This window comes from Sander vitreus, chromosome 15 (genome assembly GCF_031162955.1).
Source record: "Sander vitreus isolate 19-12246 chromosome 15, sanVit1, whole genome shotgun sequence".
NCBI classification, from domain to species: domain Eukaryota; kingdom Metazoa; phylum Chordata; class Actinopteri; order Perciformes; family Percidae; genus Sander; species Sander vitreus.
In genome coordinates, this window is record NC_135869.1 from 10,380,895 (window position 1) to 10,398,171 (window position 17,277).

The 17,277-nt window shown below is 41.7% G+C and overlaps 1 protein-coding gene across 2 annotated transcripts; it reads right to left on the minus strand.

The window, feature by feature from the left end:
• Positions 1-2,097: 2,097 nt before the first annotated feature.
• lrrc4ba (leucine rich repeat containing 4Ba) lies at positions 2,098-6,841 on the minus strand. Of its 2 annotated transcripts, XM_078269869.1 has the most exons (3): positions 6,596-6,841; positions 2,256-4,050; positions 2,098-2,177 (listed from the first exon to the last, which is right to left on the minus strand). In XM_078269869.1, exons 1-3 carry the CDS (start codon positions 6,839-6,841, stop codon positions 2,098-2,100), a joined length of 2,121 nt encoding a protein of 706 aa, XP_078125995.1. The 2 variants fall into 2 exon arrangements, with proteins under 2 accessions (XP_078125995.1, XP_078125994.1); XM_078269868.1 differs by having other exon boundaries at positions 2,098-4,050.
• Between the last annotated feature and the right edge of the window lie 10,436 nt (positions 6,842-17,277).

Consider the following 17,277-nt stretch of genomic DNA (forward strand, 5'->3'; position numbering starts at 1 on the left):
GATAAAAACCCCAAATGAAAAACACTTATCATAATAATTTTTTTTTTTTTTAAAAGAGATCTATAAGGTTCTATATTTTTTCATTTAAGTGTCTTTTTTCTTTAGAAAAACTCTCCCACCACTGTATACTGTACTGTATGTCACCATCTCCTTCACTGAACGAGCTTCGCTTACCTTTAAAAATGCTTGGCAAAGCCTGTCGTCCATTTAGCTCCCTGCTGCCATGAAATCCACTCATACACGATAACACTGAGATACAGTTGTGTAATAATCCCCTGCAAAGGAGCAGTCTTCATCAAAGGTTCATGTCCTGTCTTTAATGCGTGATAACATGAGGGGTCCTGACTGCTTGAGACATCAAAGCAGACGAGTCAGTGAGGGCTGGCCTGAGGAAGCCATTTTGAGGGCCAGGTTACTTCCTGCTGATGCATGTGGCGTTCACTTAGTGGCACGTTGAGTCTGTCCCACTGCCGTTCATTAGCCGAAGTCCAACAGGGTCAGTCACAAAACAACTTCAGTGTCATATACAAATGAAAAAAGTACTTCTGAGCTATTTGTAGGCACAAGTAGTAATAATAATAGTCATATGAATGACAATAATGATAACATAATAATGATGTGTCATATCATCATCGTGATACATTATACTGTATGTTGAAACCAAATGTTTTTAGAGAGCATGCTAAACTAGCATGTGCAACGTTTTTTAGTAAGTACAGTAAAATATTGTGGCATATCGTTGATCATTTAATATGCTTATCATTAAAGGACCATTATGACAAATAAAAAACGCTTGTTATCATTATTATCATCATGATCATTATTATTAATGCTATAGATACACTATACCAAATGATGAAGAGCTGATTTTATATTTTTGCAGTAGAGCGTAAAGATCTCCCTTCTCCAATGACCCTGTTTATGTGAATGTGACAGAAGAGGGAAACACTTGTGTGTAGCTACAAAAAAGTCAAGAACAAAATAAATTCACTCAAACACTTTGCCAGGTTTTTGTTTTAGCTCCCTCTCAACGGATGCCACTCTCCTATACGTGTCCTTTTGCAGCACAGTCGGAGCGGCCATCTTGCTCCAAGTTCAGAAAAGTTGGGAGGGCCACTACAACAGCTGTGTGTACTTCTTTTTTTTAAATATATTCTTCAGATGTTGTAGTTTTCAGTCAGAAGCTTAATAAAGATTCTTTATAATTTATTTCTTTGAATGAAAATATATTTACGGTATATATAATATGTACTTTCGGTCCTTTTTATATCTCTCATTATCCTTTATGCAATAGGAATTTTCTTCTCCTATGATAACCCACTCTGTTTCTCTCCGTCAAAGAAGACAGTAGCCAGTAAGGTAAAAAGTGAAAAAATGAGAAAGTGAGAGTGAAAGCGCTCTGAAAAAACAATTGTTGTTGTTCTGTCTCCCTGTGAAGTACTAGTCTGATACCTCTGTCCTGGACAGAATCGCTGCACTGCTCTAATTTTGCTTTCTCAGTTCTGTTTTAGTGCTTCCTGGAAACCTGGGACCGTACCGCTTACCCAAACCATTGTTTGTTATTCCGTGTCTCTGCCAAACACTAATCTGACAACATGTTCAATGGCCAATATTATGTCTCCCTCCAAATATATACACTGCATGTGTCTGGAAATATACGAAGCTATCTGTAGAAACCCTAGAAAGGCTCATTGCACATGTGTATTATTCATAGCTTTCCACTGTGATTGTGGACGCAAATGAAAAGAGTTGGCTTGATCTTGGACTTTGGCAAAGACTATAGCAGGCTGCACAGAAAACTGAATGATTTGGATGTTTGTGGTTTACATCGTATATGTTTGGGTCTGATTTAGTTGAAAAGAATGTGCGGCTGCTATTGGTGGGAATGATCAGATATCGTACTCTGTCTCCATCAGTCTTCCTATCTGCTTCTCTCTGTCAACAGATTGACAACACAAAGCAGTGACTGTGAAATATAATCTTCTCTGGAATCTGTCCATGACGACAGTAGGCTACAATCGGTCTCACAGGCTCTTTCTGTCTCACTGTCTCTACCAGCTCTTCTTTCTTACCTGCTACTTCCACTCTCACTTTTACTCAAATTTGAGTCTCTTGCACATTTTCCTTGGAGCCACTCTTAAAAAGCAGGGGCTCATTCTGGCTTTTCCCCATAAGGCCTTTCAGAGAACTGTGGAGACCCAACTGGGGCAGGGGCACAGGGGAGGGCAGGGTGCCACCTGTGGGCATTCCTCCACTGGTTGTCACCTGGGAACAGGCTATAGATGTGTTCTGAGACTGAGAGCAAGACGAGGGGTTGTTGTTGTTGTTGAGGCCCACACCAGTGCCCATGCCCAGGCCCATCATGTTGTTGTTGAAGTGATGGGTTTTGTAGTAGTGGTTGAGGTGCTCTGATCGGGCCAGGTTTGGCAGGTTGACTATCTCTGGGTGGTGCAGCCTGAGACTCTGGCCAGCTCCTATTCCACTGCCTCCACTCTGCGTCACTGTGGAGCCTCCTGAGATGCCACTGCCCCGACCACTGGCCCCAGCCCCCAGCTCATCCTCCACATTTATGATCTCAATAGCACGAGCAGGGCCATGGTGTTTATGCAGCTGGTGCTGTTTCCTCAGCTTGTAGAACACCACAAGCATCACCGCTGCCATGAAGGTAATGGCTACGAAGCAGCCAATGATGATCTTGGTGGTCTTCATCACATCATCCAAGCCTGAGAAGCCTGGCTCAGTGATGGGCACAGTGAACGTGGGTCGGGTGGCCCGAGGAGAGGAGGAGGACCAGCCTGCTGACAGAGAGGAGGCAGTGGTAGGAACACCTTCTGGCCACAGGTGGCCCGAGGGAGTGGGGCCAGGGTAAAGACGTATGAATGTCTCATTGATGGCTACCAATGCAGACTCTTTATCTCCCGGGGTCTCGACTGTTTCCACTGTGACTGTTGTAAAGTAGGTGTAGTTGACACTGGAATCAGCAGCGGTGACATTGAGGACAGCAGTTGCTGTGGTATTGCCAGCAGCATTGGTAACCATGCAGGTGTACTGGCCCGTATCACGCAGGGTGACATTCGTGAAGTTGAGTGTGCCATCATGCAGGACGGATATCCGCACCCGGTAGGAGCCATGCGTCATTAGTGTGCCATTCGGGGTGATCCAGTTGACAGATGTTGTGGAGGTGCTTGTGCGACACTTGAGCTCAGCAGCCATACCCTCGGTGACATTGAGGTCTGTAGGTGGTTCCACAATGACCGGCGCGAAGCAGGTGAAGTGACTCTGGTCAAGCTCTCCAATGTACTTGCCCTTTAAGACTGGGGGAGCGTGGCAGCGGGCACAGCAGGTGGTGTTGCTGGGCACCGTCTCTTTCAACCACCAACTTAGCCAAAGCACATCACAGTTGCAGATCCAGGGGTTGTGGTTGAGGTGTACCCTCTCCAGCTGGTGAAGAGGCGTGAAGAGGTCATGGGGCAAGGAGTGCAGGGAGTTATGGGACAGGTTGAGCTCTTCCAGGCTTTTCAGGTCATCGAAGGCGTTGCGCTCAATGACGGACACCTGTGAGTGCATTAGCCACAGCTTGCGTAGGGACACCAGGCCCTGGAAGGACCCAGGTCGGATGATCTCCAGTCGGTTTCCTGACAGCTCCAGCTCCTCCAAACGCACAAGCGCTGTCAGTTTGGGAATGTCCTTCAGCCCACACATGCCCAGGTTCAAGTAGCGTAGATTGATGAGGCCCACAAAGGCTGCGTCAGAGATGAAATCCAACTTCTTGAGCTCACCCAGGTCCAGGCGACGTAGCGAGGGCACACGGTGGAAGGCATAGCCTGGCAGAGTCTCAATGGGGTTGTTGCGCAGCCACAGCTCCCGTAGCTTGCTGAGGTACTCAAAGGCATGTGATGGCACCAGTGTGAGGCGGTTGTCGAAGAGCTCCAATGTGTTGAGGTTGGGGAGGCCATTGAATGCTCCGACTTCAATCTGACGGATCTGATTCTTGGAGAGCTGGAGGATCTCAAGGTGTCTCAAGTGCTTGAAAGTGTCGGACTTGATAACCTGGAGGGACAGATAATGGTGAAGTTACTGTACAACATGTAGAATGATTCATGTAGATTACAAACGGACGTTGAAGTGTTTGTTACTGAGTTGTGTGTGGTTACATATGAAAATGGAAGGTTTTGGTAAAATTGAAACAGTGGACCATCAATTGTGTTTGAGCCATTTGTGACAAACTCAGGGCAACTTAACTTTCACTAGGTGGAATCAACTATGTACATTCTGAAGTAGGTTCTTTTCTGTTTTAATGATGAAAAAAAACACAATACAAAATATTAATTTGTTTTGTATTACTTAAGGATCATATGCAGTACAAGTTTTATTTACTTTATTTTGTTTTTGACTTATCATAGAATATTAAATGGCATACAACTTTTGACAGACATGAAGCTCTAATACTGACATATTATAATTTTTTTTTCATTAGATATGGTATGTAAAAATATTGTCAATTAATGATTTACAGGCACAAATATGGCTAAACACATGTTTAAAGAAACAAACCATACATATATAAATAATGAATTCCTCTGCTCATAATGGCAACAGGTGACATTTCCACTCCAGTGACTATTGTTGCTGTCTGCAGGGGAAGGTGGGCTACAGACAGACTGCTGACACCAGCCAGTTAAACATGTGTGTCTCGCAGCTTCTGTTTTGACCCCTAGAGCCACCGTGGCCTCCATGTTGGAGCTTCCATGTTATTGATAAAACGATATGTTTTGGGTGGTTAATGGTCAAACTTAAATCCCTAACTTACTAACTAATAACACAGTTGTCTTGTTTTGAAGGTTCTCAGAGTTAGTTTCACCTCAAAATAAGGTTCTGAGAACTCCATCCACACCTGCTGTATAACTGTGGTGCCATGGCACAACACAACTTGTGGGGTTCTGGTGGTGACAAACTATCATACTTAATTTGTAGTTCAATGCCTATATTTAACATAAAAAGCAGGTGTTAAACATTTAACTTTATCTCTTAGCACTGTGGTAAACCTACTGTAAACCCTGTCCTATTCCTAACCCTGGCCTTATTTCAGTGCCTGCTCCAGGCACTAAAGTGCTCTTCACAATGTTGTTTCAGTGAGACTCAGGGGACCTTCTACTGACACATTATAGTCCCTTGATAATTAGCTGATAAGAAGTGGACTATTCACATTAAGCGTTACCACAAATCACCAAGGTGGACAAAACTAGTAAATAAATGAATACATTTTTAAAACTGTCTAAACATTATGTGTGACACATTTCTTTAATCCATTTTACAAATGAACAACCAATAGAGATGTTTTTTCTGCAGGAAGACATGATTCTGAAAAACATGGCCACCATGGGCCCTGGACAGCACATACTAGCATCGGTGCGGCCCAACTGGAGCTCAGTTGGCAATAACGCAAAGACACACAAGTAAGTGCGACTAAAAGCCCCTTAAATCTCTGATTGTTTGAGATATGTGTGGCCAAAGCCCTCTGTAAGACACACGGAGACTCCTGGAGTCAGGCCACTGCCTCCTCTGTATGTAGAGCAGGAGAGGGAGGGGGTGGGGGGCGATAGACAAAGAGGGGGGGAGAGAGAGGGGTGGGGATGTTAAGAGGGGGTGGGAGCTGTCAAGGCTTTACTCTCAGGGTACTCAGTGAAGGAAAAAATAAGCCAGAGAATCTAGGATGCCTTCAGGTGTTAAAACATTTTTAGATTTTTAATCATTTCAAGTCGGGCTGCAGGATACAACAAACCAAATAGGAATTTGTAGGCTAAAAAGGAAACGTTACTGATATTGGTATTATTTCTTTAATTTGTTTTTCATGTGAACAGCATCTCTTTAAACCTCACATACCAAATCATGTGGCATAATGTCCCATTTATGCTCTGTTAACGTCACATAATGTTTAATAAGATGTTGTTCCTCGAGGAATACAGGACATCAGACTGTCCAACAAACAGAGCAGTTTGACATGATGAGAGATGCACTGGACAATTTTAACAGTGTTTAGGATACTTGTTGCTTTTCATAGAGGAGATAAGATGTAGTGGGCATGAATTTAAAATCACAAAAGAACAATGCACTGTCAGCAACATGAGGAGGGATCCAATTACTTCAAATGCTGCTGCAAAGAGTAAAATCAACCCACTCTGTTTATAAATGTAGAGATTCATTTGCTTTGTGTCGATGGTCTGTGGTTAAATGATCTTCCCTTGCAGCTGTAAAGCCACATAACGATGTCTAGGGACTCCAGATAAATTGGTAATGCATACAAAAGGCAGCATGGTGTCATGGAAATATGCCTTGCTTTCAATTCATAAAATATTCCCTCAGTTTAGCGGAGGCTTAAGTGCCTTTTCTTTACCAATATTGCCATTTACGGTAAAGTATTTTCGTAGTGTTAAAGATATACTGTAAATCATACGTCTCTGTACAGCCAATTATACAACCATTAATTTACATCACTTGTTACGACTTATAGTGATAGGCTAAATAACCTTAGTTATTTTTTTTCATGCAAAGTATTGCGTATGAGATGAGTGACAGTCCTCCAGCCAATATTTACCTGTATGGAGTTCTCCTGCAGGTTGAGGTATCGTGTGTTGACTGATATGCTTTCGGGAACCTCCTCCAGGTTCTGCCTGGTGCAGATGACTCGGCTGGCCTGGTTGGAGCAGGTGCAGAGGGAGGGGCAGGAAGAAGCGGCTCCCACCAACTCCGGCCCAGGGAGGAGGAGCCGCAGTAGCAGCTGGGCCAATAGAAAGAGGAAGGGGGAAGGGCCGGGAAGGCAGGTCAGCGTGGCGATGCGCATGGCAACTGGGACATGACCCTGCTCTTTAATCCGAAGGTACAGGTGAGGTGACTCCACGCTGGTGGATTTGCGAGAAAAGGTATATATTCCCTTTGGTCCTCCAGTGGCAATTTGTTCTTTCTAATTCTGCATCCTCTGTGATGTTTTTTGTCCTCTGTCGATCTCTTTGTCTTTTCCTTTTGTTTTTTGAACATAGAAATATGCAGATAAACAGATGTTATTCCTTTTTTTTTTCTTGTGTTGTCTGGGGATTTGAGTGAGGCTTTTTGTGAAGTGAGAAGAACCCAGGAGTTACTGTGGAAGAACAAAACAGAGAGAGAGAGAGACAAAGAGAGGGAGAGAAAGAGAGCAGATATTAAAGACGGAACACAGACTGCGCTACGTGTTTTCACCAACAGAGAATGAATAGAACAAATAATAGGTAGACATCTACAGTACAGCTTATCATGGGAGGGATTGTCAAAAAATCTTTGAGAAGCATTAGAACTTCTGTGTCACTGCTCATATCAAATCCCACATAATCCCTGAGCAGACATTTTGTCAGAAATCAAATCCTTACACCAAGGGCAGGTGGAAGCCGGTTTCTGTAATTAATGGTTCAAGGAGGTGGTGCAGAAATATGTATGGAAGCACGCGATCAAAAGAAGGACAATATGGTATTTCTTTCTTTACAGCACTGCATTTAGCATGTAAACATGAATAAATCAGAGACATCAATTTTTGAAACACTGGTATAACTAATAAACTAATAAACATTAGGCAGATTTTCAGTGGAAACTTTGCACTGGGTTTAGGGCTGAAAGTATTGGAATTATTATCATTATCAAACGTTGTTATTTAAGAATCAATGAATCATATAGTCGATAAAATGACTACAGAAAAAGTGATCTTTGCACAACTGTGTTCAGACAGAAATGTAGGGATCCAAGTAACAAAAAATCAGCTCAATGAGACAAATATGCTGACTTTATTAAACACCTACACACTAACGTAGATATTCAACAAATGTACGTGCTGACAGTGAGCAGGAGCTGATTGTTGTTACCTAGATTCAATAAAATGTCTAAACATAATAACATTTACCGGGCAGAAGTTACTTTAGTTAGGGACTGTTCGTTATTTATTTAAGGGGCTACCGGAGGAGTTTTGGGACCTTTAGTCAAAAAAGACATGAACCTCCCCTCGCCAGTAAAATAATTTCTATGACCCTCCAGAATGATTTGGAAAAAAGGCATGACCCTCCCCCAGAGACTGAGAGAGCTACATGGAGCTACATGGAAAAATATGCACCAAACAAGCCACTTTGAAATGTTGCTGTTTCATGAATACAAAAGTTGGGTGACCCCCCCCTCTCTGGACTGAAAAATGTTGGATGATCCTCCCCTCAGCAAAGAATAAAAAGACACGACCCGCCCCTATTTTCCTCTGGTGGTCCATTCCATAAATACCGAACGGTCCCTTAGTAAAAGTAAATTCACATGACATGAAAGAAATAAGCAGCTAGTTTGTGAAGCTTTTACTAGAACATGTTTAATACTTTTATTTAAATGACTTAAATAAATAATTCATTCATCGAAATAGTAGATTCATTTTCGGTTGAATAATCGGCTAATCGTTTCAGCAATAGGTTTTAAAAAAAATAAAGGAAGTAAGACGTATGGGATGCACATACTGTCTGTAACAAAAATAATCTCCACATCCAATCAATAGAAATAGAAAGATAAGCATTAAAATTCTTTTTTTTTTTTTTTTAAAACCTTCATTTATTCAGGGAAGGTTCACTGAGAGGAACGCCCTGATCACATTCACACATTCATACCTGGAAGCTGCCCAGTACAACCACAGTCTGATCTGCTGGCCACTGAGCAGCTCCACTGGAGCGGTTGGGGTTAAGTGCCTTGCTCAAAGGCACCTCAGTGGTGGTAATGAGGGAGGGACAAGCGCTGCTCTTTCACTTTCCCCACCCAGATTTTTTATCCTGTCGGTCTGGGGATTGAACCGGCAACCTCCCGGTCACAAGCTCGCATTTCTAACCTTCTCTAACCACTGCCCTGCAATTCCCTGTTTACAAAGTGTGAAACAATGTTGGATTTTACAGGGAATCTACCGATCTCCTCGTACAAATCAATGGTTTATTGCAATGGCAGATGATAGAAGGTGTGAAAGAAAAAATGACTTCTTACTCTTCAATAAAAAAAAATTAAAAAAAATCTCTGTGACAGGAAGCAACATTATGGGACATGCGGTTTTGATTTTAAAAATTCGTCATCAGCAATGGTCTTATTTGTTAACGCTAATTATACCAAGGTATGACAATTAATACTACACTGATATATTTGAACATGCTATTAGAAACACCTTTAAGAAAACTCATACTCATCAAAGCAAGTCCCAAACCTTGAAAACAATAAGAGACTGAATCCAAAAAGCAGTGCCACTTTTCTTGCAGTTGCATAGACGCGGCGGTGGGACTTAAATGCTAATTCCATTCCTGTACGGGCACAGCATTGCATGCTCTAGGGGCTGGGGAATGGTAGCGAATGGTGCAGTCTACATTAACACTAATAGATGGCCAGCTCAAGTCAGGCTCCACCAGCCTGGAGAGGCAGGTTATTTAGACCTGAATAACCTTAATAAGGGCATCCAGCAATCTAGATACGGTTATTAATGATGATGGTTGTAATGATGGGACTTTGACACGCAAACTCATTTGACACGCTGAGCATCCTCACTTGGCACAGTAAGAAAGGAGACAGTAGGGAAGAGAGACAGAGAGAGAGAGAGAGAGAGAGAGAGAGAGAGAGAGAGAGAGAGAGAGAGAGAGAGAGAGAGAGAATGAGAATGAGAAGGGGAGAAGGATTATTAATCTGATAGATGACTGTATGGCTGCAGGCAGAGAAGGGAATTATCAACACTACAGTAATAGATGAATACTGAACAGCTGCAGAGAGCGGACCAGAGAAAGAGAGAGAGAGGGAAAGAAAGAAAGAGATGAAGATGGAGACAAATGGAGGGAAGGTTGAGTGAAAGGGATGATGAGGGATAAAGACCCAGAGAGAGGTATAAATAGTGGGAAGAGCAAAAAAAGAGATCAGTAGTAAAAGAAAGATAAAAAAAGTGAAGGAGGGAGAGAAGAAAAGAAACATTAATATTAATAATCTCTTGCTCAGTAAGAGAGAGAGAGTGAGAGAGAGAGAGAGAGAGAGAGAGAGAGAGAGAGAGAGGGGAGGAAGGGAGGGAGGGGGGCTCAATAGAGAGATGAATATAAAACAGACAGAGATGGAGGGAGGGGGAATGACAACACAGAGATGCATATAAAGCAGAGTGGCAGAGAGATGGAGGCAAAAGACAATACACATGGAGAAATATGAAACAGGTGGAGATATAGAGGAAGAGAGAGAGAGAGAGAGAGAGAGAGAGAGAGAGAGAGAGAGAGAGAGAGAGAGAGAGGGAGGAAGGAGAGGTGGGGCTGGCTGGGCGGGTGGGTTGGGGCGAGATTGATCAATAATCCGTATGCAGTTAGTTCAATGACATTAAAACACACACAAGGACACTCTGATAAATCATATCGGCAGCAGCGACTCTGATCAGAAGAGCAGGACACCAGTGTAGTGGGACGGCAACTGCAACAACAGTAACAACAGCAACAACAGCAACAACTGCAACTGCAACACCAGGCCACGATGCAACAGTCGTCAGGGACAGTGCTGCTACTGCTCCTTATCTTTATCCCGACACACAGTGGTGGTGGTGGTGGCAGCACCGACGGATAAAGAGGGTTATTTTTGGATTGACTCTCACCTTATGATGTATTTTAATTTCCAGACACCTTTTTTTTCACTCATTTCACTGAGAACTAAGTGCCAGAGCTATTTCAGGTAGACAGCATCTGAGCAGAGGTGCAAAAGAAAAACAATAAGAGAGCCAGTGGAGGCTGAGGCTGAGGTTAAGATGGGTAGCTCGGATGTTGGGGTGAGGTGGTGAGCCATAGAGTCCATAGAGGAGACTAGTTGGAGCTGACAGCTGGTTAGAGGCTGGTTGATTGTATTCTGCCTCACTGCTGTCACTATCCACATGTTACAATAGTCTCTACCTGTAACTCTCCCTCCTTATCCTCTCTCTCTCTTCCGTTCTCCATCTCCCTTGATATCTCCCATCTCCTTCTATAAAAGTAGGAACACTCTCTTCCTCTCGAGCGAACTCTTTTGCGAACCCATTCAATCCCCCTCCTCCTCCCCTCCCGTGCGGCACAGTGTAGTGTCCAGTGGCGGGGGTAAACACTGCATTGACCTCGCAGTTTGATGAAAGATTAACCTGCTACAATGATGCATATTAACCCTTAACCCCCCCCCCCCCATTCTCTTTCTGCTGCGCACAAACTGCAGCTTCCTTTCCCCCTTTTTGCTCTCTCTCTCTGCATTCAAATCTTAGCCAATAGAGTAACCATGGTTACCTATTCACCACAGTCTCCCACTTTGTCCAGCTGTATCCCACCAATTCCACATCCACCCCCTCTCCCCTGCCTCCTCCTCCATCATTAGCACCCTATACACACTCATATACAAAATGGCACGAACCAAACATGAGTGTGAATGACATCAACACTCCAAAATCCATGAGGTTGCATCACTGTTTTTTAGCGGTGACGATGACGATGATGATGATGATGATGATGATGATGATGATGATGATGATGCTGTGACCACAAATCACCAGTGCAAAGGTCAGGGTCATCGCTCCTATGAGTGATACAAAATAAAAGGTAGGTCAACTGACATTTTAGCAAGTAAAAAAGAAATTGAATTAATATATGTGTTTATGAAATTAAAGAATGCCATGTTTTTATAGTTTAGCTTTTAGCTTTTGCCTTTATATCAAATAGAAGTGCACTTGTGAGGTTATTGCACCAAAAATGCCTTTTGTTAAAGTCAGAGGTCATTTCAGCACTTCAGGGAAATAGACAGCTCCTCTGCTCTCAGGCGCTGATGCTTGTTGTCACGTTCCAGCACTGTGACCTTCAGAGTACTATCCGTGGTTCAGATAGCTTCCTCTTTGACCTCTCTACTTTCCCAATACAATAGCCTAAGTCAGTCTTTCTCAAAGTTAGGGTCTGGACCCAAAATGGGTTTTTATTGGGTCGCCAATCAGCAGAGTAAAATCTATAACAATGCTATGAAATGTGAGATCATTTTTCTGATCAAAATATCAGAAGAGTTTGTTCTTTTTTGCTACGCTGGTCTGTTCAGCTGAGATGCAATGGGCAGGGCTGTTCACCCCCCACTTTCTCACTTTCTCGTGAACCTTGACCTGAAACTGTGTTCACGCTCTCTGGCTGAGGTAACGTAACATTTAGTGTGACTTATGTTATTCCCATGTCAAAAAGAAAAAATACAAGTACGAGTTTATAAACGTTGGCTTCACCAAAGCAATGCGAAATGCAGAGAAGAGGCCTCAATGTGTTTTTGATAGGTGCCACGCAATACATTTCCTATGCACTGTAAATGCATGGTTCGTTGTGTTCTTTATCAGTAGTTTATAAATGTAGATGTCATGGCAATTCAAGTTTGGGCCCTGAGAGACACCCCATTTCTTTAATGGTTCTCGAGCTGAAAAGCCCCTGAGAACCCCTGGCCTAAGTAACTTATTTGACTGTAAAAATCCAACATGCTTGCAAAATGATTAGTTGGGATGTAAAGTATAAAAAAGTTGGTAGTGGATGGGTTAAAAACATGCAAAACTAGTATTTTATTGTAATGATATGAAAATATAATTCATGCATCCCCCCCCCTTTAATCGAACGCTCCCAGTATTCCTCTTAAATTTTCCCTCGAGCTTCTAAGACTTTCTTCAAAGTTGAATAAAACATTTTTCCCACACTGTTGGACAGCATTACATATACAGTATATTCTCTGTTCTTTAAAACATAAAAATTCAAGACCGTTTTTGAAAGCTGCATGATTCCATCAAATGAAAAATTCTAGATGCCCGGTGCATCATTTTACACACACACACACACACACACACACACACACACACACACACACACACACACACACACTACTTCACTGTAATTCAGTCAGACATATTTGATACCTTTGGAATCTTGATAGGAATTTAAATTCAAGTTGTGTGCATTTGTGCTTGGTTTCCCAGTATGCTTGACATGCCAAAGGCTCTGTAGGGTTGAAAAGGTTAAAAGACTATCTTCATGTTTTTGATCCGAGCTGCAATGATGTAGCCTATCCTGTGGATTTAATTTCATAAAGAATTATGTCAGCCTCTAAAGGTTGGCTAAATTATTTTGCATAATTTCCCCCTTCACTACATCTCTACCTGTGGCCACAGAACCATAATGTAAGAGTGGTGGGTTGGGAAAAGAAACAGAATAAGGAGTGTATGGATTTTACTTCTTTCTCCAAAAGAAACGAGTGATCATCAGTGGGGCTGAACGATATGGGAAAATAATCTAATTTTTGGACCAATATTGCTATATATTTAAGTTCCTTATCTTCTGTATTATTCAATATACACAAGCAATAAATCATTCTATAGTATGACCAACACAACACTGGATACAGTCAACATATAAACCGCTCTTTCAAATTAGGCTAGGCCTATGTGTTGTAATGAAATGAGAGGAATTGCAATCTTTATTTAGCTATTGAATTGTAAAAACATTCAATCACAGCAAATACTAGATCTTATAACGTCAGGCCTTGCAAACGTGTAATATAATCATCATTACTTCACTTAAATAAAATCTGAAAAAAGGACAATAAAGCACTGCAGAACCACAGGCCAAGTCAGAACATTAATATATGATTACTTACTGATCTCCAGTCAGTTAGAGACCATTCAGTATTTATGGAATGGACCACCGGAGGAAAATAGGGGAGGGTCATGTCTTTTTATTCATTGTTGAGGGGAGGGTCATCCAATTCTTTTTTAGTCTAGGGGGGAGGGTCACCTAACTTTTGTATTCGTGAGAACAGCAACATTTCAAAGTGGCTTGTTTGGTACATATTTATCCATGTAGATACATGTAGCTCTTTCAGTCTCGGCCCCTATCGCTAGCAGATGGGTCCCTCCCTATTTAGTCAGCCAGACAATTTGACTGTAGCTTTAGAGACAGTGGGATTTCCCAAACTGAATAAATCCTGCTCGCACATATAAACACAAAACTGCTTTGCTAGCTCCATCGAGTTGTAACTAAGACATCTGATGAAAAGATAATTGTATTCATTAGCATGATTGCCGTACTGTTTAGTTCAAACTAGGGCTGTCAAGCAATTCATTTTTCTTTATCACGATTAATCGCTGAAGTTCTATAGTTAATCGCGATTAATCACATATTTTATCACATGATTAACATGATTAAAATTCTATTATTTTGCATTTCAGAACAGTTTTTAAGTACATATTAACAATCAAAAGCAATTCTTACCAGTGTATCTTGATTGGGAATCAAATGAATGCAAAGAAAGTTACTTTATGAATTTGATTTTAAGATTTGTAATTATTTATACTGTAAACAAAAGAAACGTGTGAATCTGTCATTATTGCACAATTCCTTCAAGTACCTAACTAAAAAACAAAAAATCCCTATCCTTACCAGAGTCAATATAGTGTTTAGTAACTCCTAAATAATGTTGATTACTCACTGACGTCCAGTGATCACCAGTTAATGAGACAGCGTTTGCAGCACCTTGCAGCTGTTCAGTGTGGCTGCTTTCTCTGTGTCATACAGGCTGTGTGTCCGTGAAAACTACTGTCCCCCCCTCGACGGCAACGAGACAGGTCAACCGTAGTACATCTTTAAGACCCGAGTCCTCTACGATGCTGACAGGTCTGCAGTCAGTTGCCACCCGTTTCGCAAGAGCTGTAGTAATTTTTTGGGATTTGGTTTCATCCACAGGTCGGCAAGAAGCATGCTAGCGTTAGTATCACGTTAACTGAACTATATGCTTAGCTAGCTCCGTAGGTGGTAGCTCAAGCTTGACGTGCTTCGGTGATATTTTAATTTGGCTTTACACAACGACGCAAAGCCGAGTGAAGTGTAAAATAAATTAATAAATGCCGGCATGCGATTAAAAAAAAATGAATCGCGTCGCGTCGGCCCTTAATCGCATCGTGATTAACGCGTTAACGCTGACAGCCCTAGTTCAAACACATCCAAAACACCATACAAAAACACGACGCAAGCTTTTATTTTAAAAAGTCAAAGCTTTCGGACTGCACCAAGGCGGGAGGGCGTGAGACGGGAGGTCTCCAGGCTGTAGCCATACCCGACTCAAATATCCTTTCGGTCCCGGTGATGATGTTATATATATATATATATATATATATATATATATATATATATATATATATATATATATATATACTATATATATATATATATATATATATATATATAGATAGATAGATAGATAGATAGATAGATAAACGACAGCCTTTTCAAGGCATTTGAGAAGGAAGGAGTGGTAGCATGCAAGCTCCCAAATTGACGCTCGTCTGAGAAATGGAGTTTTGGATAATGTTCAGCTTCGGCAGCTTTACCTATATGCTAAAATATACAATGACTTTGGAAGCCTAGTGACGAGGTCATAGCAACCAGTGTTGAATTACCCAGTGTCCTTTGCTGAATTTTCTCAATGTTTTATTGTTTTATTTCATGTGAATACTAGTTTACTAGAGGAGTAACTTAGTATTTGAAGTAATGCAGTAATGCAGGAAGTGTGCATTTAGTTTCCATGCTTATTGTGTTTCCACAACAATGTTAGTGAGTAAATCTACTGAAATGGCCACCACACCATAACAGAGGAGTGTGATGCGTAAGATGAAAATGCAGAGGTTTAGTCACATGTGTCATGGCTGTAAAAAAACAAAACAAACAATGGTTGTCTGTATGTCTTTGCCAAGCGCAAACCAGTACAGATAATCATCAATAAATTGTTGGGCAGGGTCATTCCTTTTTTTCGTATCATTTTGGAGGGTTATTTAAGATGTATTGCTGGTGAAGGGAGGGTCAGGTTTATTTTGACTGAAGGTCCCAAAACTCAGAAATAAATAACAAACAGTCTCTTACAGTTACAAATCAAGTGCAGAAATATCCTGACTATGGCTCTGCCATTCTAAAAATATTTTGATATCTTAAAGTCGGATGGTGACATGTGGATTTAACATTAAAAAAATTAATTCATTCATTTAAATATTAAAACATAAGTATGAATCTTACTGATCTCCAGTCATTAACAGTATTGTTACAAATCACACAAACTGAAGTGCACATTGACTATGGCTCTACCACTCTCAATATATTTAGATAACTCAAAGCCTCGTGGTAGACATGTTGTTCGCCGTTCCTGCTTCAACTTCCAGATGAGCTGCAGTATTTATTCATGGACAAACTGAAACCTACAGTACATTTACTAACGCTTGACAACTTAACTGCTAATGTCTACTCTGCTCCGATCACCATCACCTGAACACCTGGTTGCGCTGAGCACATCCACCATCTCTCTCTCTGTCGCTCGACCACACACTTGCTATACGCACACACTATGCACTGAGCTATTTCCCAAAAGAGCTACCCTACTCTGCTCAAAGCTTGCGCTGGCATTTTACAAGTTGTTTTCTTATTCTACTCGCATTTGCATATGTCACATGGAGCGTAGGGCAGCGTGTGTGCACGTGAAGCCCTTAGGGCCAAATGGTTATATATATATATTGTTTTGTTTTATACATATATATATATATATATATATATATAAAACAAAACAAAAAAGACACAGCACTGTGTAGATGCTTCCTACTGAAAACAAGTGATGCCTGGAGGAACACATTTCGGTGTGCTTCTATGCAGGTTGTGCAAACAGTCCAGTGGAAGTTAACAGAGCTTCCAGTCCCTGAAGAGAAGTGCCTATCTGTGAGTGAATTCACACTTCAAAGGCCCATGTTCAGCTCAACGCTGCAGCCGTCCATCTATCAGTCATCCAGACTCTTTACTGGCTGTGCCTGTTTGGCGAGCGGCCTCAGCACTGTGCCTTTATTTCTTCTCTCTTCCTCTCTCACTCTCTCTCTCTCTCTCTCTCTCTCTCTATATATATATATATATATATATATTTTTTTTTTTTTTTTTTTCCCCTAATCATCAGTGGAGTATACGGACCATGAATGGACTGTGAAGCAGATGGTTAGCTAGAAACTTCTCTAACTGATACACCGAGAAAGGCGGAGAGATGACCATGAAAGATGTGCTGACGGTTGAACAAGAGGCGAGCCGGTACAAACAGGCGTGTGCTCCTTCTCTCCAGTGTCCTGTCTGCACATCAGCATGGAGGCACATCAATAATGACTCGGCACACACCAAGATGGCAGCTCATGCAGCCAACGAGAAAAAAAAAAAAAGAAGAGAAAAGCTCATCATGTCGGTT

Coding starts and splice junctions, on each gene's coding strand:
- lrrc4ba (XM_078269868.1), bottom strand. CDS start 6,841: ATGCGCATCGCCACGCTGACCTGCCTTCCCGGCCCTTCCCCCTTCCTC. Junction 4,051..6,595: donor TGCAGGAGAACTCCATACAG/GTAAATATTGGC, acceptor CTGTCCCTCCAG/GTTATCAAGTCCGACACTTT.